At 54.8% G+C, this 27,425-nt stretch overlaps 1 protein-coding gene across 1 annotated transcript in view; it reads left to right on the top strand.

The window, feature by feature from the left end:
• Window positions 1-19,376, top strand: part of MTMR1 (myotubularin related protein 1) — an 80,090-nt gene extending 60,714 nt beyond the window's left edge. The window contains exon 13 of the mRNA XM_075720533.1: window positions 19,317-19,376. Within this exon, the coding sequence (XP_075576648.1) occupies window positions 19,317-19,376 (60 nt within the window). The remainder of the gene's footprint in view (window positions 1-19,316) is intronic.
• The last annotated feature ends 8,049 nt before the right edge of the window (window positions 19,377-27,425 follow it).

Here is a 27,425-nt window from a genome sequence, read left to right as displayed (position 1 = left end):
TTAGCCGCAGTGTCTGTCACTGGGGTTTGAGTAGCCGCAGTGCTCATGGCTGTGGCTGGAGTAGCCACAGTGCCTGGGGCAGGGGTTTGAGTAGCTGCAAGGCCTGTAGTGGGGGTTGGAGTAGCCGCAGGGCCTGTAGTGGGGGTTTGAGTAGCCACAGTGCTTGTTGTTTTGTCATCAGATCCAGAGACCTTCTCTTTCTTTTGAGGGTACTGATTAGCGTTGACCACGGCTCGATAGGCATGGGCCAGTCCCCAGCATGTTGCAATGATTTGTGTCTCTCTGGAGCTACCAGGGTGACAACATACTTCTTCCAAATACTTTACTAATTCTTCAGGATTCTGCACTTGTTCAGGGGTGAAGTTCCAAAACACTGGAGGTCCCCACTGCCCTAGGTACTTGCGCATACGATCCCACACACCCTGCCACTCATAACTATCCAGCCTTGGGGTAGATCTCTGGATGGTATTTTTAAACTGCTTACTGACCTTTATCAAAATGGAAACAACATTCCCAAGAATTATCAATAGAAGTATCTTAACTGCCCAGGGGTGTTCAAGATACAGGAAAGTTGTTGTAATGAAGGAGGAAACATCATAGAAGAAAGCAGCAAAGGTGCCATTCTGTATTTCCTCCACAACAAGCCTCTCAGAGTAAGAAGTATAATTGCTAACTCTCTCTATGAGGTAGTACCCGAAGTACAGTAGTGACTTCTGTATGAAACCCAAATACCAAAGAATGCTCAAGGTCAGGGTTTTGATAAGGAGCCTCCCAAGCAAAAGATCATGAATCACTGCAGAGCATAGCACACTACACAAACTGACAGCAAGCTTTAACGCGTGCTGCAAAAAAAAGAACATGGTGCAGATCAGAAGAACTAATATCGTGACCGGCAACTGTTAACAGACTCCTTAATACACTCTGATTAATCTGTTGTTATCTCAAGCCCCACGTTGGGCGCCAAAAAGGACTGTCGTGGTTTAGCCCCAGCCAGCAACTAAGCACCACGCAGCCGCTCGCTCACTCCCCCTACCCCGATGGGATGGGGGAGAGAGAATTGGAGGAGTAAGAGTGAGAAACACTCCTGGGTTGAGATAAGAACAGTTTAATAATTGAAATAAAGTAAAATAGTAATGCTAATAGTAACAGTATAATAATGATAATAATAATAATGATACACGAAGCAAGTGATGCACAATGCAATTGCTCACCACCCGCCGACCGATACCCAGACAGTTCCCGAGCAGCGATCGCTGTTCCCCGGCCAACCCCCCCCAGTTTATATACTGAGCATGACGTCATATGGTATGGAATAGCCCTTTGGTCAGTTTGGATCAACTATTCTGGCTGTGCCCCCTCCCAGTTTCTTGTGCGCCTGGCAGAGCATGGGAAGCTGAAAAAGTCCTTGACTAGCATAAGCAGTACTCAGCAACAACTACAAACATCAGTGTGTTATCAACATTCTTCTCCTACTAAATCCAAAACACAGCACTATGCCTGCTGTTAGGAAGAAAATTAACTCTATCCCAGCCGAAACCAGGACAATTTCAAAGCCAAACATTAAATATCAGCATGCCAGCAGCAAGGCACCCCCTTCAGAAATGAGCTTCCTTTAACTGATGGGTTACACTTCAAATTAAGCGAAGCAAAACAACAACCCAATGCGCGGTCTGCCTTCCCGAGCACCGCGTTGCAGCGGGACCAGGGAAGGACCAGCGCGGCTCCTGCCCGGCCGGGCTCAGCAGGTTGCCCTCCCCGGCTGGAGAAGGCCAGCGGTTAATACGTTGCTTTCCAGGCAAACAGGGGTGCGTTTGATGGTAGGTGTTACTAAAGCAGGCAAAGAAGCCGAAAAGATGCGGTTAGTGCTGTTGCTACATCAAAGCACTGGTGTGCCTCTGCGGTTTGCTCTGAGGAATCAGAAGCGAGGGGCACACGCTCAGAACCGGCTTCTCCAGGAACATCCCCCATCCCGCCTCTTGGCAAGCCCGGACTCTGCATCTCCCTGTGCAGACGATGAGGTAGCCCGTGTCCTCCACCACCCTCCCGCCAGCATCAGATCCCAAAGAACAAATTGCATCTATTAACATCTATTTGTTTTCTCCTCTTTAAAAGAAGGAACAACTGTGACTTACGTTGCTTGGTGCTGAGGTCATACAGGGCATCTTCTAGGCTGAAGTCACCTGGGACGTCCCCATGACCTGGAGACAAAGAATCAGCACTGGTTGTACTTGCTCCGCACAAAGTAAACCACCTTTAAATATGGCACGGCTAGGCTCATCTGCTCAAATTGCTTTAGTTTTTAGAGGGCTTTCTGCTTTTTTCTGAACCTGACCTATCATCAGTGATGAGGAAGACATCAGCCTTCTCCGAATGCTGTGACTGTTAAATTGCAGAGCAGTCATTTCTGGATTTTCCATTTGTCTGCCCTAATGGATGCGGTATAAAAACACATGCTATGCTTAAATTTGTCAAGGAGAGCCTACCAATTCATCTCGTGAGCTGCCACTCATCTGTGGCTGTGCTCACGATTGTACGTTTGCTAAACACCATGAAAACATTGGGACAGCGCAGACAAATTCAGGGAAAACCAAAAAAAGCCCTATGCGCCTCTTCTTCGCAAGTGCCTTCCAATATCAAAGGCTTCGTATGAAAATGCTGGTGCTGGCTGCTAAGCACAACTTAGCATTTCAGAGACTGCCTGCATCATTCTGCCTTGGTAACGCAAACCAGGACCAAACCCCCATCCCAGGGACACACCTGACAGGCAGATTTTTTTGTTAGAGATGCCTCACCACAACTCCAGGCACTTTATAATATCCTGGGGATAACTCGGCACTACTCTGTGCTCTCCTGCGATAGGGCCAGCTAATCCTTCCTTTCTCCGTCTTTTTTTTTGCATCGCGTTAATTACTGTTGACTTACCCTAGTTCTGAATGTATTTGTCTTGATAAATTCATGCTTTTACATCTCAGAGCATGCTGAGTAATTAATATCCTTTGGGTTTGCTAAGTACTGCAGCACTGCAAGAGAACATTAAAATGGCTTTCCTCTTATTCCTACTGCTAAATGGATTTAGCTATTGCCACCTGAGCTCCAGTGTGCTTCATGAATAAATTTAAAGCTTTACTGACAAGGACAATAACAACAGGAAGGCACCAGTCCGTCAGAAAGCAGGTATCAGCATTTCAGTGAAAAACTTCTACCCAGAGTGTTTACTAAGTACTGCAACACCTCCAGCCCAGGTTTCACTTACTCACACATCACATCTCGTTTCATTTGCCGTCTATTTAAATGTACACTCAGCAAACCTGAGGGTGATTTAAAGGCAGGGTCTACGGCTGGGAAGTTGCTACGGGCTTCCCTCCCCCGGCAAAGCGCTCGGCGTTAAGCTACGGCTGGGGACGTGTGTGTGTCATACATGTCCCAGCCCATGGCTGCGTTTCGCATCGAGATGAAGGATGCCAACGCTTCCCCTGCGAGCCCGGAGGAGCGGCCGGCAGCCGGCGATGCCCCATTGCAGGTGGAGCCCAGTTACCACCGCGTGAAGCCCGCAGAGCCAGGCATGCAGACGACCCCCTTGCTCAGCACAGCAGGGCTGCGCTTGGCACCCTCGCCTCCCCGCACGCCCCTCCGCTCTCTTGCCAAAATATTTGCCTCTTGGGCCTTATGGCTGGCAAAACATTGGCACCGTGAGACAGGCAATGCTCTCCCGCTCCGACAGCCCAGACGAAGCCGCAGGGTTATCAAGTGGTCTGTTTGTGCAAAGGAGCAAAAGAAGAATGAGGAGCACGCAGGACTCTCCACGGCACCGAAAAACCACCTGCCCAGCTCCAGCGCTTGCACGGGGTGCTGCCGAACCACGAGCACGTCCCTGCTGAGACCCCACAGGCTCATTACTGCTGTGGCCGACTGTCCCGGGCTTGCTACTCTGGCAATTTCATGCAGGCTCCATTTCCCAGCATGACTTTTTCCCCAGCCTTTACTGGATTTTCAGGAACCGGTGGCGCTCCGTCATTCTTGTCTTTCTATTTTAAACTGCGTCTAAAAAAGGGTGGAAGGGGAAAACCACAGCGTGCGTCTGGCAGGATGAGAAGCGCCACAAACCTGACGGGGGGAAACGCGCCGTCGCCACGTTTCATTTCAGTTCCCCCGCCTCCACGGTGGGCAGGGCGAGCTGGCAGGAGGGCTATGGCGGTGGCACCAAGACTGGCATCGGTATGCCAGGAGCCATCCCTTCCCTCTCCCCCGCTCCCTCTGCTCTCCGTGGTTAAGTAAATGTTAAGGGCACTGATGTGCTGCACGCCGAGCCGGCCCTTAGCGCATCCTCCCCGTGCTTCACCTTTGCTGTAGGAGCCCAAATACAAAGTGAGGGGGAGCGGGCGGCCGTGGGGGTGCACGCAGCTCGCCCGCTCTCCTGCTGAAGGGCTACGGGGTTGCTGGGGCTGCATGGAGATGCCCCCCGCCGGCGGGGCCATGGGCCCTGCAGAGAATGCAAGTGCCCCGAAAAATGGGGTCCCCCCTGCCTGGCTTTGGGGGGGCTCACCAGACCCGCCAGCTAAGCAGCAGCTACACTGCACTTACACCTCCCCGCGTTTGGTGACAGGTCCCCTTGGCATGTCTTGCCACAGGATGAGGAGGGTGCCTGTCCTGGTTTCGGCTGGGATAGAGTTAATTTTCTTCCTAGTAGCAGGCATAGTGCTGTGTTTTGGATTTAGTAGGAGAAGAATGTTGATAACACACTCATGGTTTAGTTGTTGCTCAGTACTGCTCATGCTAGTCAAGGACTTTTCAGCTTCCCATGCTCTGCCAGGTGCACAAGAAACTGGGAGGGGGCACAGCCAGGACAGTTGATCCAAACTGCCCAAAGGGCTATTCCATACCATATGGCGTCATGCTCAGTATAGAAACTGGGGGGGGTTGGCCGGGGAGCAGCGATCGCTGCTCGGGAACTGTCTGGGCATCGGTCGGCGGGTGGTGAGCAATTGCATTGTGCATCACTTGCTTTCTATATTAGTAGTATTTTATTGTTATTATTATCATTACTGTTTTACTTTATTTCAATTATTAAACTGTTCTTATCTCACCCCAGGAGTGTTTCTCACTCTTACTCCTCCGATTCTCTCCCCCATCCCATCGGGGCAGGGGGAGTGAGCGAGCGGCTGCGTGGTGCTTAGTTGCTGGGTGGGGCTAAACCACGACAGTACCGCTTCCAAAATCACCCTCCAGAGAGCCAGGTGGCACACCAGCGGGGCCGAGGGGGGGAAAGGTGCTCCAGGCCCTCCACCCTCGTGGGGCCGATGTAAACCAGCAACCGCTAATGTGTCCTGGGCTGCAGCTGCATCCTGGGGGAATCCCCCCCACCGGGGAGAGGCGTGCCCGCAGCCCGCGCGAAGGTTAGGACAAGTATCGATGCACTGAATCACTGGGTAAAGCCTTCCCTAGGAGCTTCGGCGCTTGGCACAGCCCATTTCCCAGGGCTTTCCCAGTGCTGCCCACAGCAAACCGAGATCCTTTTCCAGGGCAATTTAAACCCAGGAATCCCCTAGGCATTGGCAAGGATTACTAATAGATTGCCAGTTAATTGAAGCTGACAACATCTTTATTTCATGCAAAGGGTGTTATAGAGACGTATTACACCTTTTATGGATCAATAACCGAGCGCTGCCGTCAAGGCACGCAAACTTGCCCGCTCACTCCGACAGAGAAGAGCTGAATGCTCTCCTCCTTATTCTTTTATTCCGTTATTAAGTGGTAACAAACCCAGCACTTCACAGCCAGACGCTTAAAACCCAACCAGCACTTGGTACGCACGTTTAGCTTGCAAACGCAGGTTTTTGGGAGGCAGCGCTGCTGCTCCCTGCGCCGTCTCCATGCAAATCCCTTTGCTCCTGGGGCCCCGGTCCCGCTCTGCGATCGCTGGAGGAGTGGGTCTCCCGGGCTCCCAAAGCCCATCCTCTGATGGGAACCCAAGCACAGCACAGAGTATCTTTATATTAAGGGTTTAGACTCTCCGGGAGAAGCTGGGGCACGGTCCTACATACCACAGCTCACAAGCAGCCCGCTGCTGAGTTGCAGAGGTGTTTTTCCGCAATGCACGCTCAGCGGTCGAGGTCCGGCACACCCTGAGGTTTCAGCTCCCCCGCAGGACGTCCCCACGCTGCCTGCAGCCTGTTGCAGGACTGTACAACCGCTGACACACCGTCATCCTCCGCTGGTTGCCCGGTGTCAGGGAGCAGTACGGGACCTTTGCCGGGGTTGATGACTAGACTGGTTTGGGGGGGTTTTCCCCACCCGGTACTGGGTCCTCGGCAGGACTCTTGCCTCTGGCTGCCAGGAGCAAACGCACGTCCCCCGGGGCAGCCGGGAGGCGAAGCGAGCCCCGCGCGCCGGCTGGCCAAGGAGCGGTTGCACACCGGCGCTTCACGGCACCGGAGCATCCGCGGGACCGCAGGTCTATGGCGGAGGGGAAAACAAACAAGCCATGTTTTCCATATTTTTCTTTAATATGGCAATAAAAAGCAACTGAGCTGGGACATCTCGTGGTACCTAACACAAATCCCCCAACGTCAGAGCGGGGAGGTGGGGGGACCCCAAGGATGCAGCTGCGCCGGGCGGAGGCTGTAAACCAGAGGTGAGAGCTACGGCCGAGCCAGCACCGCAGGCTCCCCCGCCTCTCGCCGAGGACCCTCGCCTTGGCGGGGGTATTTTTAATCAGAGCTCACTACTCTTTGAAGGTAGAAGGGTTTTGTACCTTAATGTATTCGCTCCTCATTATTTTCTGTAGCAGGCAGCTCAGACGCGCAATTGTACTCGTCAGCTTTTTAGTTTTTACAATTATATATATATTCTAATTAAGCCCCACTGTTTGACAAAGCTTGAATTACAGTATCATAATTCACACTCAGTATATTGCTAGGCCGTCTGCAGCTCTCAGTGAGGTGTATTCCATTTTTAGCGCCAGCCCACGGATCTCTTTGTGCAATATATATGTGTTTAGCTTCCCTGGGAATTGAGAGCCCGCGACGGTACGAGATTGACAGCCCGGGAGATTACGGGAGAATGCAAAGCAGGTACAAGGGCAGCGGAAAGTAATTCAAACGGCCTGACTTTTATGCATCTACCTTAGGAGCGACGCGGCAGACAGCGGCTGGGAGAACAGGAGGAAAGCACGTGCCAAGGTAACCGAAAGCACCAGGGTCTCCCCAGCGACCAACCTCATCTTTTTGGCTCTGAGTTACGGTGTTGGCACATGGAGGTGGCTCCCTGTGCAGGGCACCCCACGGCTGCGCCGGCACCTCTGGGCTGGGCGCTGGGGATGGAGGGGTTTTGGGTGCTGGGCAATGTCACGCTGCTGGCGCTGGACTGCATCCTCACAGCGGCGGTTCCCGCTGTCTCAGCAAAGATACAGCCCCAAAGGTCTGCGGGGAGCAAATGGCTGCTCCTCCACGGGTGCGGGTCTGCTCTGCAGCAGCTGGGGTGCCTCCAGCAGCCCTGGGGCTCTCCAGGGACCTCTCCTGGAGCAGGCGACGGCCACGGCCGCCGGCCAGAGCAGTGATCCTGGTCAGCACAGACCAGAGCTTCAGACTCGCCCACGCTCTCCACCACCACTGCCTGGGCACCGGACTCAGCCGCCCACCAAACACGTGGGAAATTTACTTGGACGTGCCAAGTTGCTTGCAAATCTGAAATTCTTGCTGACTACTAAGACCAAAGCACAGCTCTACGGGTGTAGGGAGAGCAGAGCTCCTCGGAGCTGGGGCATTGCAGATGGTCTCTGGGAGCAGCACGGGCGGGCCAGGTGGGCAAGGACAGCTTCATTGCAGCTGCGCTTCTCTCCAGAGACACGGCCAGGCTGTCTCCTGAACACAGACCTCCTCCTGAAGTTAGTTCCGCCTTGAAAAGCAGACTCTGAGCTTCCTCCAGCTCCTCGGTCGCTGCCAGGGAAGACAGACTGCCCAGGGACATGCCCCTGCACAAACATCCCCGTCGGCAGCCCACCGGGGCGAGGGGAGGCAGGGCTCTGCTGGGAAGCAAAGTGGGGGAGAAACTCAGCCCCCCGCACCCACCACGGCAGCGGGACCGACGGCTGATGCCAGGCGTCCATCGCCCCGGTCTGGGGCACGGCCGGCTGAGAGCGGTGGGACACGGCCCCCCCGGCTGGGATGGCCCTGCTCCTCGCGGGGGACGAGGTAACGCTGCCGTCCTCATTCTCCATTCCCAGTGAAACATTTTGATTTCCAGAAGTACTAATCAAAATCACTCTTGATTATGGCAAAAACAACCTCTGCTGAATTTTTTTTTTAATGCAATTAACAAGGGTATATGGTAATTCCAAGCAATCTTGCTCTTGAGATTAAAGGAAAGCCTGCCAGGAAGCACATGAATAAAGCTTTAAGATGAGAATTTGCATAATGAAGACTTTCTCTTTGTGGAGGCACTAATGGTGGTTATGTTTGAAACCTATTAACGGAAATGCCTAAAAGCCTCCGCTAAAGCCAGCGCGCTGCCGCCGTGACCCGCGCAGGCTCCGCCGCCCCCGCTGCCCTCCGCGCTGCCGGGTCCCGCCGGGAACCTCAGCTCCACACCCTCCAGCTCTTCCCTCTCCCGAGCAGCGGGATGAGCCGGGACGGGCACGCTGGATGGGGCAGGACGGGCAGCGCGGCCCCCAGCACGAGTGCTGCTGCCTGCGGCTCAAGGCAACCCACCTCGTCTGGGTTTTTAAGCCACAGGATAATTCTGTGTTTCTGTGCGCTGGGGCAGCCGAAGGAGAAGCAGAAGTCTGTTGCAGTTTGATTTCAAGGCTTACTAGGAATAATGTAAATTATTCGGCGGCAGCACCCAATATGTTCGGCACCCAGCAAAAGAGTGATGAAGGCGGCGAGGAAAACGCGACCAGCAAAACCAGCCTGCATCTGGTGGGCTCCAGGCTCCTTCTCAGCAGACACAGCACCGCGATGTGGGGCCGGGCCAGGAAGGCCACCGTCCCGGTGAGCGGAGAAGGCAAGCCCTCGCCGGGAGCTGCCGCGCCAGGTGCTGAACGCTCGAGGGACGGCTGCGCCCATCCGCCCTGTGCCGTGAGACGTGCCCGGCTTCGGCTTTGCCACTTTGGCTGCCCGAAGGTCCGAACGCATCTTCTCCCCACCTCGGGTGGAAGGACAGACCTCCAGGTTGCTCCCAAAGCACCCCAAGGAGCAGCGCTGCCCCGCACACCCCGCGGTGTCCCACAGCCCTGGGAAGCAGCCAGCGGCTCAGCCTCTGCCACCACACCGGGAGCTGCCGGCAGGTCACTCTGCAGAGATTAGACAAAAAACACATAGGGGAGGAGTTTCTCATCTGCTGCCATCTCGTGCAGCCTTTCTCACTCCTCCGCAGCAAGATTTAAAGCCCTGGGGGGAAGCGCCCTCGTCTCCTCTTTCCCAACAGCCGCACCTGGTAACCGGCTCGCAGAGAGCCCGCGGTATTTACCAGCTGCATGGCGGCTGCAAGGAAACCTCAAAAGCTGAGGGCGGAGGACAGGTGCTGGCCTCTTCTTCCTGAATTTTGGCATGCGAGAAGAGCCCCTGCTCCAGACTTGTCTGCAGGAGGATGAGCTTTGCCACCAGGCTGCTCTTCCCCCAGTGCTGCCCTTCTTGGAGCAATGGCAGCTCCCACCACCAAACCCACCCAGCCTCTATCGCCAAACCCACCCAGCCTCCATCGCCAAACCCACCCAGCCTCCATCGCCAAACCCACCCAGCCTCCATCGCCAAACCCACCCAGCCTCCATCACCAAACTCACCAGCCTCCATCACCAAACCCACCCAGCCTCCATTACCAAACCCACCCAGCCTCCATCACCAAACCCACCCAGCCTCCATCACCAAACTCACCAGCCTCCATCGCCAAACCCACCCAGCCTCTATCGCCAAACCCACCCAGCCTCCATCACCAAACCCACCCAGCCTCCATCACCAAACTCACCAGCCTCCATCACCAAACCCACCCAGCCTCCACCGCCACCCAGCCTCCACCACCAAACCCACCCAGCCTCCATTGCCAAACCCACCCAGCCTCCACAACCACCCAGCTGGCTCCCGAAGGGACAGAAAGAACTGTCAAATCCAGGGGCATTTCTTCATGCTAAACTCTCATCCCAACATTCTCCTTCTTCCCAACGTTTCTCTTTCACCTGCTCCCAGTCTCACCAACACAAACCGGTGACGATTACTGTACTTCTGCATTTTATTATGTGGCAAAGGAGTCTTTCTCCACATGCTTGGGGACCGAGATGCAAAGGGGCAAATTTGCTGTCGGAGGGAAACAAAGCGTTCCCACACGTTTCACTGCTCCGCCGGCGTCGGTGTCGGCGCGTCGCTGTGTTAAAGCTGCGAGCGGGAGCGGGCTGCAAGCGCCAGCTGGCCCTGAGACGCCGCGGCTCTGCTAGAGACGGGCTAATCCTGGGGGTGACGTACCGAGTGCCTGTGGGCAGCCACACAACTTCTGTTTTGGGCGGGGGCCAGCCCAGGGCCACGCGCAAGGTTGGCGGCGGGGAGCAAGGGGCCCACACCGTGCGTCGCGTCGCATCGGCCGCTGCCACGCAACGTGACAGAAGTCGGTGTAACAGCAGCGAGGCCGTGCAGGAGCCCTGGTGCCTGGGGGACCGTCCTGGCCCTGCATGAAAATCAAAAGAAATGAAAAGTGTCTGGCCCCCAGGAGGCTGCACGGCCTCAGGCTGGGCTGGAGCCCTCAGCTCTGCGGGAGCCCAGCAGCTCCCCGACCCACTCATGCACCCCAGGCTCCCCAAAAGCACCGGCCAGAGCAGTACCCCCCACCACGGACAGGCGAACACCTCCGGGTGCCAGCAGCAACCCTCGACGGCTCAGAGTGAAAAGCAAAGCCCCGTCAAGGGCAGTGCTACCGGAGCTAGGAAAGGCTTCGCATCGGGGTTTCCCACGGGGTGCCCCAGACCCACAGCCGCTGACCGGGTCTGCCCCATCTCTCAGCATCGTCCTCTTCCTGACCCCACATGAAACAAACATTTCACCAGGTCTTCACCCGGAGTAATGGATTTAAACTAAAGAAGAATAGATTTAGACTGGATATAAGGAAGAAACTTTTTACAGTGAGGGTGGTGAAGCAGTGGCACGGGTTGCCCAGAGAGGTGGTAGATGCCCCATCCCTGGAAACATCCCAGGTCAGGTTGGACGGGGCTCGGAGCACCCTGATCTGGTTCAAGCTGTCCCTGCTTATTGCCAGCGGGGGGAGGACACGGGGGGAAGGGGGGGGGGTGCGGATTGGACTAGATGACCTCTAAAGGTCCCTTCCAACCCAAAGCGTTCTATGATTCTTCCACCCCAGCACGGTCAGAAAGCAGGTAGCCCTGTTCTGGCAATGCAAGATGCCAATCAAAACACTTTTCTTCAGTGTCAGCACTCCAAGCTTTCAAGATTTCCAAGGCTCCCTGACATCTCTGCACATAGAGCGGTGATGTTTTTCTAAGCAACTTTAATAAGATAATCGTTCTTTGAGGTTTGTGTCAAAGAGGTCTCTGCTGCATTGCCAAAACCTGCTTTCAATTAGTCCCAGATCAATTGCATCAGGAGCAAAAGGCTGGAAGGTTTTGAGCACCAGTATTTAAGGCTCCTCCCTTTCTGGGGAGTGCCTGAGCCCAGCTGTACCTGTGATGAGGATGGGAAGATGCTCAGCTGTCTGTGCCTGGGTTGGGTACAGGGACGTTGCGGCCAAGGGCTAATGATGGCAGGGGGAGCTGAGCCTGTCCCAGCCCTCCCAGGAGCTCTGCTGCTGAGCCTGGAAAGCAAATCTCTGACCCTCCCTGGGACTCTGGGAAAACACCCCAGGTAACTCTCAGTAATTCAAAGGTGCATCTGATGGGAAAGGGAGCTGTTTCTTCTTTTCACTCTCTTGCTGTTTGTTTTTGTTTGGCTGGGTTTTTTTAAGGAAGAACAATTTGTTATACCTAAAGGGGGAAAGGATGTGGATGGCATATTTTTTTATTCCCAGACCCCAAACACTTTGCATGTGGCAGAGGGGAAATTAGCACTGGCCCCACTGCACAGGTTAGGGAATGGTTCGAGGTGATTTTCTCAGGTCATGGAAGAACCAACAGTGTCATCCAGGACTCGGGTTTGTCCCCCTCCAGATGCTGTGTGCAGGGGTCTGCTGGGGAACTGGGTTACTGCTCCTGCAGCAAGGGCAGGGGAGACGTGGGTGCTGCAGCCCTGCTCCCAAGCAGGCACCAGCCTGGCTCCCCCGCAGCGGAGGGCGGATGGCCATGGCCCGGTGTGGTGAGGTCAGGGAAAGGCAGGCTGGCAGCAGGAGGCAGGGTCTGAGCTAAAACCACTTTGGGCGCAGCCGTGGCACCAGGCGTGTGTCCAGGCGCGCTGCCCCTGGCCTTCGCCCAGCCTCACCAGGCGTAGGGTGGGAAACACGGACCCCAACTCACTCGGGTCATGATCCCTAGCGATGGTCAGAAAACACAGCAAGTTCCTCTTCCTCCTATGACTGTGGGTGCAGGGCTGAAAACTGGAGTGCTTTAATGTTTTCCTGCATGCTGTCCACCCAGAAATGTTATGAGGTACGTTTGCATTAGCCACTTGATTTCTGCCTACACGTTAAGCAATGACTACGATTTGCCTAGGGCCAAAGATGCCTGTTTATCAATCAGACAACAAATTGTGGCATGAAAGCATTTTGTTCCTAACCCAGCGCAGAATAACTGATGACAAAGCCAGTGATGCAGGAGCCCAAAGAAAACCGAAGCAGGAGATTAAATGCTTATCACCTGATTCCTGATGGAAAGAGATTGCTCTCATCAGATAAAGATCAAGAGAAGATGCTGTAGTTAAAAGTAGGTAAATAGGGAATTACATGGTAAAAATGCTGGTTCATCACTTGGGATGTGCTGCTCCTGTCGTACTGTGCTATTTAAAATCGGAAGCAGAGCGGCAGTGGAAATGAAGACTTGGGCGATGCTGACAGATGGAGCGAGGCCCTGGCAGAGCGTGGGGAGTTACAGCCCTCTCGTCTGGCTGAAGGCATTTATTTGTCTGACCCTGTCACCACAGCCTGCAATGCAGGGCTCCTGCCTGGCCGCTGCTGCGACGCAGCGCCTGCAACAGCCTGCTTGCCTTTCCACGGCACCTCACCGTGCAAATATTGGGTATTCGGATTGGGGTGGGGAGTTGTTTAGGATCCAGCCTCTGCTGCTCGCTGTCTGCACCCTCCTCGCATCGGGCGAGCCGGAACGCGCAGGGCTCGCCCGGCCGTGCTCCCGCTCCCCGCTGCTTTGGGCGAGGCGGCTCTGCCGCTCCCGGAGCATCGCAGGCCCAGGCGGTGCTGCCAAGGGACCGCTCCGTCCTGCTGCAGAAAGGGTCTTCCGGCATGGAGAGACAAGAGGTTGGGGGGCTGCACCCCCCCAAGCAGGAAGCAGCAGCAGAGATCTGCTGGAGGTCATTTTGAGCCAGTGGTGCAGGAACAGGCAGTGATTTTTTTTTTTTAACCACCGGCTGTAGCCAGCTGGGCCAGGCCACCCCCACCCAGCCTGGCAGCTGCAAGACCACCCCTCTTGGCTCGCCCATGGCAAGGGAAGCCGCTGGTCGAGCCTGCGGTGGGAAGCCATGCCACATCCCTCAGCCTTTTGCCCCGCTCATTTTCCATAAGGTGGGTTTGGCTCCTTGCTTTCACAGAGGAGTTTGGAGAAGTCCCCTGGGAAGCGGAGTTCGGGGTGTGCGTCCACTCCCTGCTGCTTCCCGTGCCCAGCACAGGCTGCGTCTGCGACTGGGGAGGCAAAGCCAGCTGTACCCAGAGCCTGCCTCCCGCAACTGGCTGCGAGCACCCACTGTGCTCCCGTCACCTCCCAAATGCGCTACTAGGATGCAAAAGCAGGGTCCTGTTATGCAGGTGGGAAAGGTCTGCTGAAAGACTTCTGCCAGGGGAAAAGAATGTTCCTATTAAGTCAATGACAACTTATCAGGACATACTCTGGAAGTTCTTGTCACAGAATTTCATGTTTGGTTTTTTTAAAAATTATTTCATGACTGTGTAATTTAAAATGTCATTTTTTTAAGTCATGAAATACAGCTGTTTAATCCTGAGATAAAACACTTCTCTAGATGAAGGAGGTGTACAGCTGCCTGGTTTTGCCTCCCATCACCAGGGGAACAGGTGCCTTATAACCAGAGCACTGCTTGCTACTGATGTGGCATGAAATAATTTAAGCATTAAAATAGGAGCTCACCGAGTTCAAAGAGAAATCCACCGACAGGTCTCTTGCTCTCTCTGACCCTACTTGTGGAGGAAATAGCACCAACATTTACAAAACCAACGGTTTGTAAACTGTCATTCTGATTCAAATGTTACGGCTCTGAGATTTCCTCTGCAAAAGTCTCTAAATCATTCACTCAGTTAAGACCATCATTATGAAAGAGAAAGAAGGAATATACCTTTTATCCAAACATATGCTATAACCTCACTGAAAAATGCTCTATTTTCTGCATGAGGCCAAAGACACGGACTGGGATCTGCGTGCATCTTTAAAAACACACAGAGGCTCAAAGCTCAGCGCCGTCCTATGGATTTTTGGAAATAACGAATTCTGCTTTCCTGACAAATAATTACACACAAACTGCATGGCATCCGCTCAGTGTCTCTGACAGTGCGTGAGACAGTCTGTCACCAGCAGCAGTAGCTGATGCTGGGCGAGCAAGGCTGGGCTGAGCACCCGCCCCAGCTGAAGCCCTGGGTTAGAAACCAGCCTGGCTCTGGGTCAGAAAGCAGGGCTTTGCCCGGCGGGGCAGGGGATGCTCATGGCAGGCTTGCACCAGCTGGAAGCATCGCCCTGGGTGGTTTGGCTTTGGGGGGCTGCAACCTCTTCAGCCCAGCGCTGCGTTGGCATCGGGTTGTGTGGGGATTTCTCTGGCCAAAAGAACTTTCAGGGTGGGAAAATGTGCTGGGCAAGGGGGACGTTTCACCAGTCCTTGGTCTTTCTACCTTTTCACGGCGCGAGAGTGTACCTCGGGGTACGCTCAGGCTCTGTAGTAAAAGTTATGCAAATCTCCGAGAGGAATGCAATGTACCAGATGGCAGGATGGGATCTGGGAAGTTTTTACTCCAAATGAGGTAGACAGGGTCTGGCATTAGCTTCACTCAGATCATATTGTCTGGAAAGATGACCCAAGTCCTGCAGTAGCAGGGGCACCTGAATGGAGGTGGCTGGCCATCGCAGAGCCGCGTGCTCCACCAAGCTGCTTGCTTTCATCCCATATAGGTCATATAGAGATCTGCTACAGAGATAGAGACTTTTCCCTAAGCTTCTACCCCTAAAAACACATGTTTGTCAGCAGACAACGCTTTATGGTCACAGATTAATGTGCTGTTCAAAATCTTATCACATACCTAAAGTCCCTTCTGCAGCACATGCAACTCCTTTGTCACCCACAGCTGGGGCTGGAATCCTCTCCTGCTTGTTCAGCTTTTGCCTCCTACCCTCCTGGAGCCTGCACTGCGGCTACCCCTAAGCACCCAACGAGGAGCGCAACCTTCTGAAGCAGGATTTCACTAAGATTCCTCCAACTTTGACAATTCCTTTCTACCCAGATTTCTTTGTGCATGGGCAAAGAGAGCGTTTCAGAGAGCAAGCAAAATGCCGAGCAATTCTCTTTTTCCCAGCACCTTCTTTGCTGGAGAAAACCCGTGCCAGCCTGCGGAGTCTTCCAACAGCAGAGTGATGCTGTCTGCAGCGTTCCTCCTCCCTGTCTGAACCACCACCTCCAAAATCTTGCCAATGCCTCTGGTTTTGCTTTCTTTGGCTTTTCTACACGTATATGCTGTGCCAGCACTGAATCCCTACAGCAGACCTGGCCCACTGCTTCCCTGAAGATGCTGCTCATGCGGTTGGGTGTCTCAGGGAAGAGGAGCTTGCACTCAGCATCAGCTTTCTGCCTGTGGCCCCGGTAGTCCTACCGCGATAATCTTCTGTGCTTCCTAGACAAGGTTGGAAAGCAATGAAAAAGGATTTTGGAGTGACAAGATGCCAGTTTCATAAATATGTATTAGCATTAACTTTATCCATATCGCACCAGTAGACTGAGCTTCAGAAAATCAAAACCAAACCTGACCCTGCGCGGCTCCACTGAAATTCCTGCAAGCGTACAGAAAGCATTCGCCTCTTGCTTTGCGACAGCTAACGGGCTTGCATTGGGGGTCTCTGTTTTCTCCTCAAAAGCGTCGTTCGCTCAGCAAACACGTTCTTGTGCTCGCATTCCAAATCACAGCTAGTGATCCAGCATCTGGATCCCCAACTTTGAAGTTTCCTTTTCAAAAGAAGTCCTTTCATGTTCTGCATTTTGATATGCCACATTCGTCGTCTTCCGTTTTCTTCTATTCAAGTTCTTCCACCAGTTGTGAATTATGTAAGTCAATCAGATTACAAAGGAATTATTGCAAAGATTCTCTCTTTGCCATCGGTGTTATGCAGTTTATTAAACATATGTTTTGTTATTAGAGTGGCTTCAGAAGCACTGTCTAATAAAACCCCAGTTTTTCCTTTAGTTAATTGTAAAGTCAATGCCTTAAACCTCCAGGAGATATTTTTCCAAGGAGAAACAAATTTGTTTTTAAACCGAGCAGTCCTGAAAGTTTATTCTAGTCAACACTGGAGATCAATAGACTCTTCTGTTTTATGTGCTTTAAGGGATGAAATGGTTGCAACAGATGTAAGGAAAAAATTACATTTTTGCAGAGGGAAAAAAACCCCAAGAGTTAAAAGGCTGTTTCCAAGAACAGATATCACTAGGCTGGTAGAAGAAAAAGTTCCAAAATATAAGCAGAAGTATGGAAATTAATTATTTCCAAAGCTATGTACATAAATATCTGTGCACGGCATGTTTAATTAACGCGTATTTGTTCAAAGATTAGAGATAATTTGTAAGAAAACCAATTTAGCTTCTCCTTCTTTGTCATATGTGCTAAAGACACTATCAAAGTAAAAATTATTCTTTAAATGTATTACTTTGACTTGCTGCTGATACCTTGTAAATTTAATAACATAATAATGTATTCTAAACAAGTTTTTTAGCACAGGTAAATGCTTTACACAATGCTGCTATCTACTTCAGTTTCCACAGCAGTGCCAAACCAAGGCTTTTGCTTCTACTCCAGATAATTCCCCCCCGCAACTCTCCCGGCACAACCGTGATGAGCGACCCTGGCAAGCGACGGGCGCAGAGCCGGCAGGTCACCCGGCACCGGCACCCTCTCTTCTGCCAGCTGCGTCCACCGCTGCCTGCCGCAAAGTGGAGCCCGGACACCTGGAAAAACATCTGGAAAAGAGCTGGCTCCTTTCTGCTTTCTCTGCGCTCTCGGTTGGGCACCGTTGTGCAGAGACTGTGCAGAGGAGCCGCCTGCAGTGACTGCAGCCATCTGTGCAACAGTTATAAATAGCTAATTATACTGTCTAATATTACTTTCACATTTAAGTAATTATTGTAATTGCTGGTGGGATATTGTAGTCACACTTGAGAGGAGAGGTGATCTGTGAGACGCTGCCTATTAAGACACGGGATGACAACATGAAGAGTCGCCCGTCGCTGCTGATATTGCAACTTTGGAGGGCATGCCCAACTATTCTTATAGCCTGTTTGTAATCACGAAGTTTTTCTTCAAGCTTTTCTTACACAACGTAAAGCAGAAAATCTGGACGTGCCCCTTCTGCCTGGCCTACAAGAGGTAACCTTGCGCTCCCTGCAAGAACACTGACCTCATACGTCAAATTTGCCGTCTGTCCATGAAAACTCATCAGTGCATTTCTGTACTGGATAACCACAAAAGCGAGGACAGAAGAGGGGAAAAAAATGACTGTGGAAAGTTCCTTGTTTGACTGTTTTCCTTATTTTGCACAAACATCTGGCTAACCCTGGATGACTCAAACATAACTACTTTCTGGAAAAGCCACAGATCTGTGCATTTAAAACATCATGCAACGCGCTAGCATAGGGAACGCTCGCCTCTGCCTGCTGCTCCAGCTGCAGCAAAAAGGTTTTACCGGGCGTTTGGTTTTCTCCACCACCTCAAAATACGGTAATGCTTCTGCCCCCCGCACTGCACCGTGGGAATACCCTGGAGTTTAGCAGCACTGGAAAACGGCTCAGTGCCCTACGAGCAATTCCTATTTCCAGTATGGCACCTGCGGCCAGACGGGCGGTGAGGGCGGAGGGAGCACGGCAGCTCGGATGCGCAGACGGACGCGGCACGGCTGTGTCCGATAGCCCACCGGGCACTGCAGCGCACAGTCACATGTGACGGGAAACGCAGTGGGATCTGACCAAAGAGAAACCCAAAACCTATCATATTTTTTCAGTTAAAAAGCGGGGGTTTGATCCTGCTTTACTAGACAGCCACAGCCAAGATGCACATTATTCTTGTGTCAGTGGTGGATCCGGACATCAGCTGCAGGAATCACACCAAGTACCAATTTTGTTGTCTAGTTTGCTATCCTTGATTCTTGGTAATTTGTAAACCTCCGAGCTTGCAAGAGACTGGGCTGTCTGCGACCCGCTGCCGGCAACGCTGGAAAGACTGTTTCGGAACAAGAAGCCAAAAAAAAGCTGGTGAATAGCGGCAATGAAGGCATTTGATTTCTCTTGCTGCTGTACTGAGGAGCTGGGGTAGAAAGCCCTGCCTCGGAAACCCGCTTCCTTCCCACCACCTGGTATTTTCCTGTGGACATGGGATGACAGCGGGGAGGCTGCCCTGGTACCCGAAAAGCCAGTTCAGCACTCAGGTGGGGAAGGGCTCCCTGAGCCTTCTTCCAGGTGCTGCAAAGCTGCTCCAAAACGTTTGGGAGAGAGCCAGAGGGAGGAGCAGGCACGCACCCGTGGGTCCGGAGAGCCACCAGCGAAATACCGAAGCACCACAGGAGGAACCGGAGGCCACGCGGAAAGGCTGAAGCCGCGCACCAGCACCTCGTCTCTCTGCGCCCGGTGTCGGCAGGGCTCTGCACAGAAGAGGTTGCAAGTGCAGAGCCCGCTTACCTTTATATAGTTATTTCCGCAGAGAAGCAATTTAAAGCAGCCCAGACAGGAGCTGAACATAATGTTGTTCAGTTACCTGTGAAGCCTCACGCTGGCAGGAATGATTTATGACCGTTTCAGTGAAATTCACTTTGATACAAACACAGCCAAGGATATTGAAGAGCTGGACCCAGTGCTCCGAAATGAAACAGAACAGCATTTTTCTTTGCCCACATTGCAAACAATACAGAATGCAAATAGCTTTACTGCTGACTATTCAGATTTTTTTTTTTTTTAATCTAAAATCAGGACTTTGTGCACAGTCTCAGCTCAGCCTGTCAAACCGATATCCACCAATTGAAAATATAGCCACTAAACTGGTGAGCATAAGCAACTCTGTACCATGCTGTTACCCTTCCAGGTGCACGAGCAGGTAAGTACCTAATGCAAACAGAGACTAATTCCAGGCTGACTCATGGTAAACCTAATCTCTTCCAACAGCAAAAGCTGCTGGCGCCCCGTTCACTCTTCATTTTGATGCTAATAACCTCCAACCAATCTGCGTTTGATGGGTGCCTCCTAGCTAATAGCAGATTTTTTTTAGAAAAACTTTCCCAAGGCCTTTTACATAATTGCTGTCCTTTTTCCCTGTACCTCTAAGAGGACTTTTTTTCTATTCAAAGAAACAAACAGCTTTTTAAGAGTGTTGTGTTTTTGTTTTTTTTTTTAAAGGAAACAAAGAGTGAGTTGTAGAAAGCTTTGCATTAATTTTAATGCCCCCCCCCCCCAGCATGATTTTTTCCCTTATCTTCCTAGTCACTGTCCAGCTGGGATTGATTTCTGGGTTAGACTAGTCTGATCTGCAGAAACAGCAGCGGGACTAAAAAAAGAGCGAGAACACAACCAGCAGCCCGAGAAATTTGGGTCACACAGAGAATCCGCTCATCCAACAGCTCCGTCAGCAGGGAGACAAAACCAAACTCCTTTCACGACGACTCCCCGAGTCCCTCTGTTTTGGATTATCTGAGACGCAGGCTGCTACGGGGCTTTATACCTGCAGCACGGCGGGCTCTGCTTGCACATCGCTGTGACAGCTCCTCACCGAGAGGCAGGCGCTGCGTTCCGAGATGCTTTAATCACCGGTACCGTCATCTCATGACAGCTGTAGAGCCGTCCTATCCGTCAGATACCTGTGCGGGAGCATCCCCCGCCGCCGGGCGGGGGGAGAAGGGACGGGCGCTGGCGGGGGACGGTAAGAGCCCAGCCGCGGGGGGCTCGGGGGGACGAGGGGGTGGCCGGGGCATGGCTTGGGCTAGCCGGGCCCCGGTGGCCGGGCTGGCGTCCCGCCAGCCGCTGCGGTGCCGGTGTGCGCTGCGCAGGGCGGGGCCCCGGGGGTGCAGCCGCCCCCAGGGGCGATCCCCTGGGGCCCTGCATCCTCCTGGGGCCCCGGCTAGGGACCCTCCTCGGGGTGCACCTCGGCCCCGTGAGCCCCCCACACACCCCCCCCCCGGGGAAAGCCGCACGCTGCCGGGGGCCGCACCCCCCTCCCCCGGGGAGCCCCCCAAAGGAGGGGCGGGGGCCGCACTCCCCCCGGGAGCCCCCCCAAAGGAGGGGCGGGGGCCGCACCCCCCCCGGGAGCCCCCCCAAAGGAGGGGCGGGGGCCGCACCCCCCACCCCGGGGAGCCCCCCCAAAGGAGGGGCGGGGGCCGCACCCCCCCCCGGGAGCCCCCCAAAGGAGGGGAGGGGGCCGCACCCCCCCCGGGGAGCCCCCCAAAGGAGGGGCGGGGGCTGCACCCCCCACCCCGGGGAGCCCCCCCAAAGGAGGGGCGGGGGCCGCACCCCCCACCCCGGGGAGCCCCCCAAAGGAGGGGAGGGGGCCGCACCCCCCGCGCCGTTTCCCCCGGGGGCGCATCCTGCGGGGTGGCCCCGGCCGGACGGGGAGGGGGCTTCCGCCGTGCCTGGGCCGGGCCCGGCGCCGCGATCATGCGCAAACGGCGCCGCGCCCCCCGCCGCGCCCCGCGGGACCCCCCCCCGCTTCCCCGGGCCGCCCCTTCCTCTGCCGCCCCGCGGTGCCGGCGGCCGGGCCGCCCTTACCTGCGCCCAGCAGCGCGGCGAAGGCGAGGAGGAGCCCCGGGAGGCGGCGGCCGGCCATGTCGCGGCGGGGCTGCGCGTCTGTGGCGGGCGCGGCCGCCTGCCTCCGCCGGGGCGGGGCGGGGCGGGGCGGGCACACGGAGCCACCGCCCCCGCACCGGGCCCGGCCCCGGCCCCGGGCCGCCCCCGCCAAGCGGCGGAGCGCCGGCGGGGCTTGCTGGGCCCCGGCACCGGCGGCTGCCGCGCCGGGCGGCTCCGTGCCCTGCCCGCCTCTTCGCTTGGCGGCCAAAACGCGCCCCTGCCCGCCCGGCCCCGGCGCGCATCCTCCCGCCGGGCGTGCGGCCCGGCTGCCGCTGCGCGCAGCCCCGTGTTTGCTCACCGAAGTGGGGAGAATCCGCGCTGCAAACAGCGATGAGGAGATGTGCAGGAAACCTGTGCGGGGCTTTGGGACGCTGCTGCCGGGGTGTGATGCGCTGTAGCGGCGGGCGGGGCGGGGAGGGCCCGGCGGGCAGGGCCCCGGGGCTGTGGGAGCAGCGAGTGCCCGTGGGCAGGACCCCGGGGCTGTGGGAGCCGTGTGTGCCCGTGGGCAGGACCCCCGGGGCTGTGGGAGCCGTGTGTGCCCGTGGGCAGGACCCCCGGGGCTGTGGGAGCCATGTGTGCCGGCGGGCAGGACCCCCGGGGCTGTGGGAGCAGCGAGTGCCCGTGGGCAGGACCCCGGGGCTGTGGGAGCAGCGAGTGCCGGCTGTGGGGCAGGACCCCCATGGGCTGTGGGAGCCGTGTGTGCCGGCAGGCAGGGCCCCCGGGGCTGTGGGGCAGGACCCCCGGGGCTGTGGGAGCCGTGTGTGCCGGTGGGCAGGACCCCCGGGGCTGTGGGAGCAGCGAGTGCCGGCTGTGCGGCAGGACCCCCGGGGCTGTGGGAGCCGTGTGTGCCCGTGGGCAGGACCCCCGGGGGCTGTGGGAGCCGTGTGTGCCCGTGGGCAGGACCCCCGGGGCTGTGGGAGCCGTGTGTGCCGGCGGGCAGGACCCCCGGGGCTGTGGGGCAGGACCCCCGGGGCTGTGGGAGCAGCGAGTGCCCGTGGGCAGGACCCCGGGGCTGTGGGAGCAGCGAGTGCCAGCTGTGGGGCAGGACCCCCATGGGCTGTGGGAGCTGTGTGTGCCGGCAGGCAGGACCCCCGGGGCTGTGGGAGCAGCGAGTGCCCGTGGGCAGGACCCCCGGGGCTGTGGGAGCAGCGAGTGCCCGTGGGCAGGACCCCCAGAGCTGTGGGAGCAGCGAGTGCCGGCTGTGGGGCAGGACCCCCGGGGCTGTGGGAGCAGCGAGTGCCGGCTGTGGGGCAGGGCCCCCGGAGCTGTGGGAGCAGCGAGTGTCCGTGGGCAGGACCCCCGGGGCTGTGGGAGCAGCGAGTGCCGGCTGTGGGGCAGGACCCCCGGAGCTGTGGGAGCAGCGAGTGCCGGCTGTGGGGCAGGGCCCCCGGGGCTGTGGGAGCCTTGTGTGCCCGTGGGCAGGACCCCCGGGGCTGTGGGAGCCGTGTGTGCCGGTGGGCATGACCCCCATGGGCTGTGGGAGCCGTGTGTGCCCGTGGGCAGGACCCCCATGGGCTGTGGGAGCCGTGTGTGCCCGTGGGCAGCACTCCCGGAGCTGTGGGAGCAGCGAGTGCCGGCTGTGGGGCAGGACCCCCGGGGCTGTGGAGCAGCAGCGGTGCAGGCGTGGGTGCTCAGCCCCGCTCCTGGGAAGGGGCTCGGCAGAAGTGCAAGGGAGGGAGCTGCTGCAATGTCACCCTTTAATGCCAAGTTTTTAACGTGGAGGTTACGGAGCCACAGAAATATTGGCTGGAAGCGACCTCTGGAGGTCTCCAGCCCGAAGGCCCCCTCGGAGCGGACCCACGGGCAGCCGGTCACACCGGCCGCGGCTTTGGCTGGCGGGGGGTGGAAAACCTCCCGGGTGGAGGCTCCTCCACCTCCCTGGGTGACCTACGGCAGAGCTGCCCCGCTGCCCGCCGAAGGAGATTCTCCTGGGTCCAGCCTGACCCTCCCACTGACCCTGACCGCTGCTTTGGCCGTCACCCCCTGTTGCGTTGCTTGCCACTGCCAAGAAGAGTTTGGCTCCGTCATCTTAATAACTGCCCTTAAGTAGCTGTAAGCTATGATTAGGTCTGCCCTCGGCCGCCTCCTTGCCAAAGCAGACAAGCTGCCCCTTGGAGTTCATGTGCGCCAGGTGCCGGACCCTCTTCTCTACATCTCTTTTAAATGGGGAGAGGGACTTGTTAATAATACAGTAAATATTTTCTGTGTTGATATTTATAGGTTGTTTCACTACAGAAAAGGGGGTGAGGATGCAGCCTACATTTAGGAGGACTTCCTAAAGCCTTAGTGGGGACTGAAAGCCTGACGAAGTGTCTGGGTTGTCCTAGTCCCACCCCACCTTACAGCAGTTGGGAGATGCTGCTGTCCCCCGCTGCTCCAGCCGAATGTCGGGACTGCCTCGGGTCCAGACGGTGCTTTTTGTCCTTGATGGGAACATCACTTGAAAAGATAGTGAGCAAACGGACCGTGGAGGAGTTACAGTCTTCTTTCCAAGTGCTGGGGTTGAAGGATGTGGTGGGATAGCAGGGACAGGGATGCTCTATTGCTGATTTTCATCTATGGCCACACAGAAGATTGCAGGCTCCACAGTTCCCAGTGCCTTGCCTTCCACAAACCTTCCAGGGGGAAGGTCTTTAAAACCCGCACCAGGGTGGGTTTTCAGTAAGTTAGTGTAGTTCAGCACGCTCGCACCATGCCATCGGAGTTGCGGACGCTTCTGTACTGTGCAATTCTCTCCGCTGCTGCAGCAGCTAACGGGAGTAACAGGGGTCCCAGATTACAGAGAAGCTAAACTGGGGAAGATGGGGTTCAGCTGCTATACCAGGCTGTCCGTGCATTCACAATATTGCCTCTCTTCCTATTTATACAAAGAGAAATTCAGGATTACGGTCCCGTTTGAGTCAAACTAAAGGAAGCTAGCAGGACAACATTTGTACCTTCCCAGTCTGGTTCCCCAATAACATCTCCATCAGCTATTTGCATTTCAATGGCTTTCCAAGCCTCTGGTAATTGTTGGGGGAGGAGGCGGGTAAAAAGGCTATTATATTAGAGTTAGATCAGCTTTAGCAAGCCTGAAGGCATGAGAGAGCATGGCAGCAGCTGATGCAACCCGTGACAGTATATTGTTTGCCGTTCTGTGTGAGCCTGGGGTGCGCACCAATGCTTGTGAGTTGATTCATAATTACAAAGAAATGTATGAATGTAGCATTTAATTGGCAGGCAGGCAGCAGCAGTGCCATGCGCTGAAGCTGGAGGGAAACGGGGCGGTACGAACTGGGAATTCACGGTGGAACCACTCATCTGGCTGAAGCCCCCGACATCCGAGGGTGCTGTCCGTGGCTGGTTGTGCCCAGCCAGAGCCGGGCTGCATGCGGCGGGCACCGGTTGTGTCTTTAAGGGAGGCTGAGCCCAGGGCAGCTGGAGAGCCTGGGGACTGGCCAGCAAGTGACTCAGCATCGCCTGACCTGTGCCCAGGAGTCCAGGCTATTCTGGGTTCGGGTTGTGTTTAAGGCAGGCAGCCCAGGCTTAAACGCTTCCAGTTGCTCCGCAGAGGATGCGCCCGTGCCGAGGCCGGAGCCTTGCGCGCGTTATGGTGTCCAGGAGTGCAGTGCCGTCTTCCCGCTGGATTGCTTTCCTGCAAGCCCGAGGGGGCTAAGACTGTTTCATTTTCTTCTCTTGAGCTAGATTAAAGCGGTAATCTTTAAATAGCGGAATAAACAGCCACCGGAGAAACTTTTAGTGGGAAAATGTACTTGCTTCCCATTATGTTTTAACAGGTATCATGTTTAAGTCTTCTTGCTGCCTTTGAAAATCTGCTCCCTGGGCTTAGCATGCTTTTGTCTCTCTGAGCAAAAATATGTTTCAAGGGAAGGGGAAATGCTGATCAGGAAAGGTAATGCTGGGTCAGACAAAAATCTGATTTAGAATCTTTTTCTTCCTAAATCTATTCAAATAATTTAGCAGGCTCAGAACATGTAATCCGTTAGATCTCGGAGCCCCTCGCAGGCACTAATCAATTACCCTTGATAAGTGATGGACACATAAAAAGCATCAATTTAGCTGCCTGCTGAAGTGCTGCTGTTTTAAAAGCAGAATGAGCTGTCATGTAGCAATGCATAGCTTTGCCACACAGTTATCTGTGATGGAAAATGAAAATACTGTACACAATTTAAAATGAGCAATTTCAGAGGCTGAATTACATTTCCACCTGTGTCCATCTCCTGGCTGAGGTATTGTTATTTTATGGCCCTGTTTCCAAATACACCGATTCTTTTTTTTAAGTAAAAAATTTGCTAATTTGGGGGTCTTTTAAATTCCCTTATGAAGCTGGAATGCATCTGGTCAAATTTTCTAAATGCCTTGTTTTCTAAAGTCTTGATTAAAGTTATGATCCAAGTGGTTCCTTTAAAAAAAAAAAAAAAAAAGCAAAAGCAAGCAGTAGTATGAGATGGCAAGGCTACAAACAGCCCTTAGCCTGCACCACCCCAGCAGCCTTGCGGTTAAGGGACTCGGGGATATTCCCAGTCTCTTCCGTCACAGCTGCATCACCGTGGAGAAGGAAGGAGTAGGTTTCCCTGGGCAATGGGCTGGCGGGTCGCCGTGCTGCCGGCTCTGGTCCTGTGCCAGAGCTGAGATCCAACAGACTTCCCTCCTTCAGCGCCAGCAGCTGAGCTGAGGGAAGCGGCTGGGGGTCTTCAGGGCTCGGATCCCCCCCCAGCCTGCGGTGTGCTGTGGCTGGCTGCAGTGGCTTGGCTGGTGGAAGTCACGGCTGAGTAGAGCTCCCTGTAAACAGGCTTACTCCGCTTCTCACCGCCTGCCAAGCGCTGAGTGCTACTCGCCGTAACCATCTTCCCAGAGAGCCTCCAGTCTGGTTCCTTGCAGAACCGATGCATTGGGGGATATTTGTACAAGCTAATTTTAAGTATGTCATTTCTCTGCCTAAATTAGATGTCTAGACTCCTGCTATAATCAAAGGTGAGAGGCAGGTTCCTAATTACAGTGCTCTGAATCACACCCTAAAAGATCCCTTGTCTGTATGGGGAGCATGGGTGCCTTACGTAGGAGCTTAAAATGGGTCTGAACATTCCCTGTTGTGTGCTGGGTCTGCCACTGCTACTGCAAACAAATACAGAACCTCCTCGCCTTGCGTAAATCAAATGCTTTAGCTGCACTCTTAAAGGAGAGATGTTAGTAGTACTCGATGGAAATTAACTGGAGAGTGCATTTATTTTTGGCCAGTCTCCTGGGAGCACCTGCCAAGCATTACCTCTCATTTCAAGCCTGGCTGTTCCTGCTGAGAAAGTCTGATGGAGCTTCGAGTCTGGGTCAAGGTGAGTGCCTGGCTCTTCATCAGCTGTCTGTGCCATTTAAAAGGGAAAGAGGAAAGAAAGCTGAGCAGCAGATTGGGTGTGAGGAATGGTGTGCTCGTGCGAGAGAGCGCAGGAATGAGAAGAAACAGGACTGCTTGGGTATGGTTTATGTACTGATTAAATGCACCTGCTGGTCCCCAAGCATCAGTATACAGTTTAGAGTAAAAATGTTGAATCGTAAATTAAATAGAGAAAATTAATTCTGGCCTCGTCTACTCCAGGACGATAGCCAATTGCTTAAAACAAGGCTTACATGCACCTGTTTGAAACTGGAGTAACTGACACAAGCCACGGTGCCCATGTAAAAGCTTTCCGGGAGTCATTAAAGCTGTCATGTGGACACGCTCAAGGGTTGGCGATGGGGACTTCGGCACCGGGTGGACCAGGCTCTCCCCTTCCATGGGAGCGCAACCGGAGTGTGCACAGGGGTGTGCCTTGCAGCGTGCCTGGAGGTCCCCGGTGCCAAACGAGAGCCGGCGCGGCCAGGCTGCCTCCTGTCCCGCTTCCCAGCGTCGTGCCGCCGGGAGCGCACCGGTCCGGCACTGGGTGCTGCGCTGCTCTTCTGACGGCAGGACTCACGGGCAGAGACGTCCGGGACTTTATTTTCTCAGAATAACTGTGATCTCGAATGGAAGGACACTGGGGCATTGGGGTCAGTTCACATTTTCACAAATGCATTAGAAACTCATGTTTGTTCTCTAGATTCCTGAAAAGCAGAAAAACCTGGTGTTTTCATTTTTTTTTTTTAATTTTCCACCAGGGACAGAAATCGCTGGCTGAGAATCTGAGGCCCGAACCCAAAGAAAACATGTCTCAAGAAGCAGCATAACTGCTCTGGCCAAGGTTTTTATTTTTTTCTCAGCCTACTCCAGAAGTC

This window comes from Pelecanus crispus, chromosome 13 (assembly GCF_030463565.1).
Source record: "Pelecanus crispus isolate bPelCri1 chromosome 13, bPelCri1.pri, whole genome shotgun sequence".
Taxonomy (NCBI): Eukaryota; Metazoa; Chordata; class Aves; order Pelecaniformes; family Pelecanidae; genus Pelecanus; species Pelecanus crispus.
This window is presented reverse-complemented; position numbering and strand designations above follow the sequence as displayed.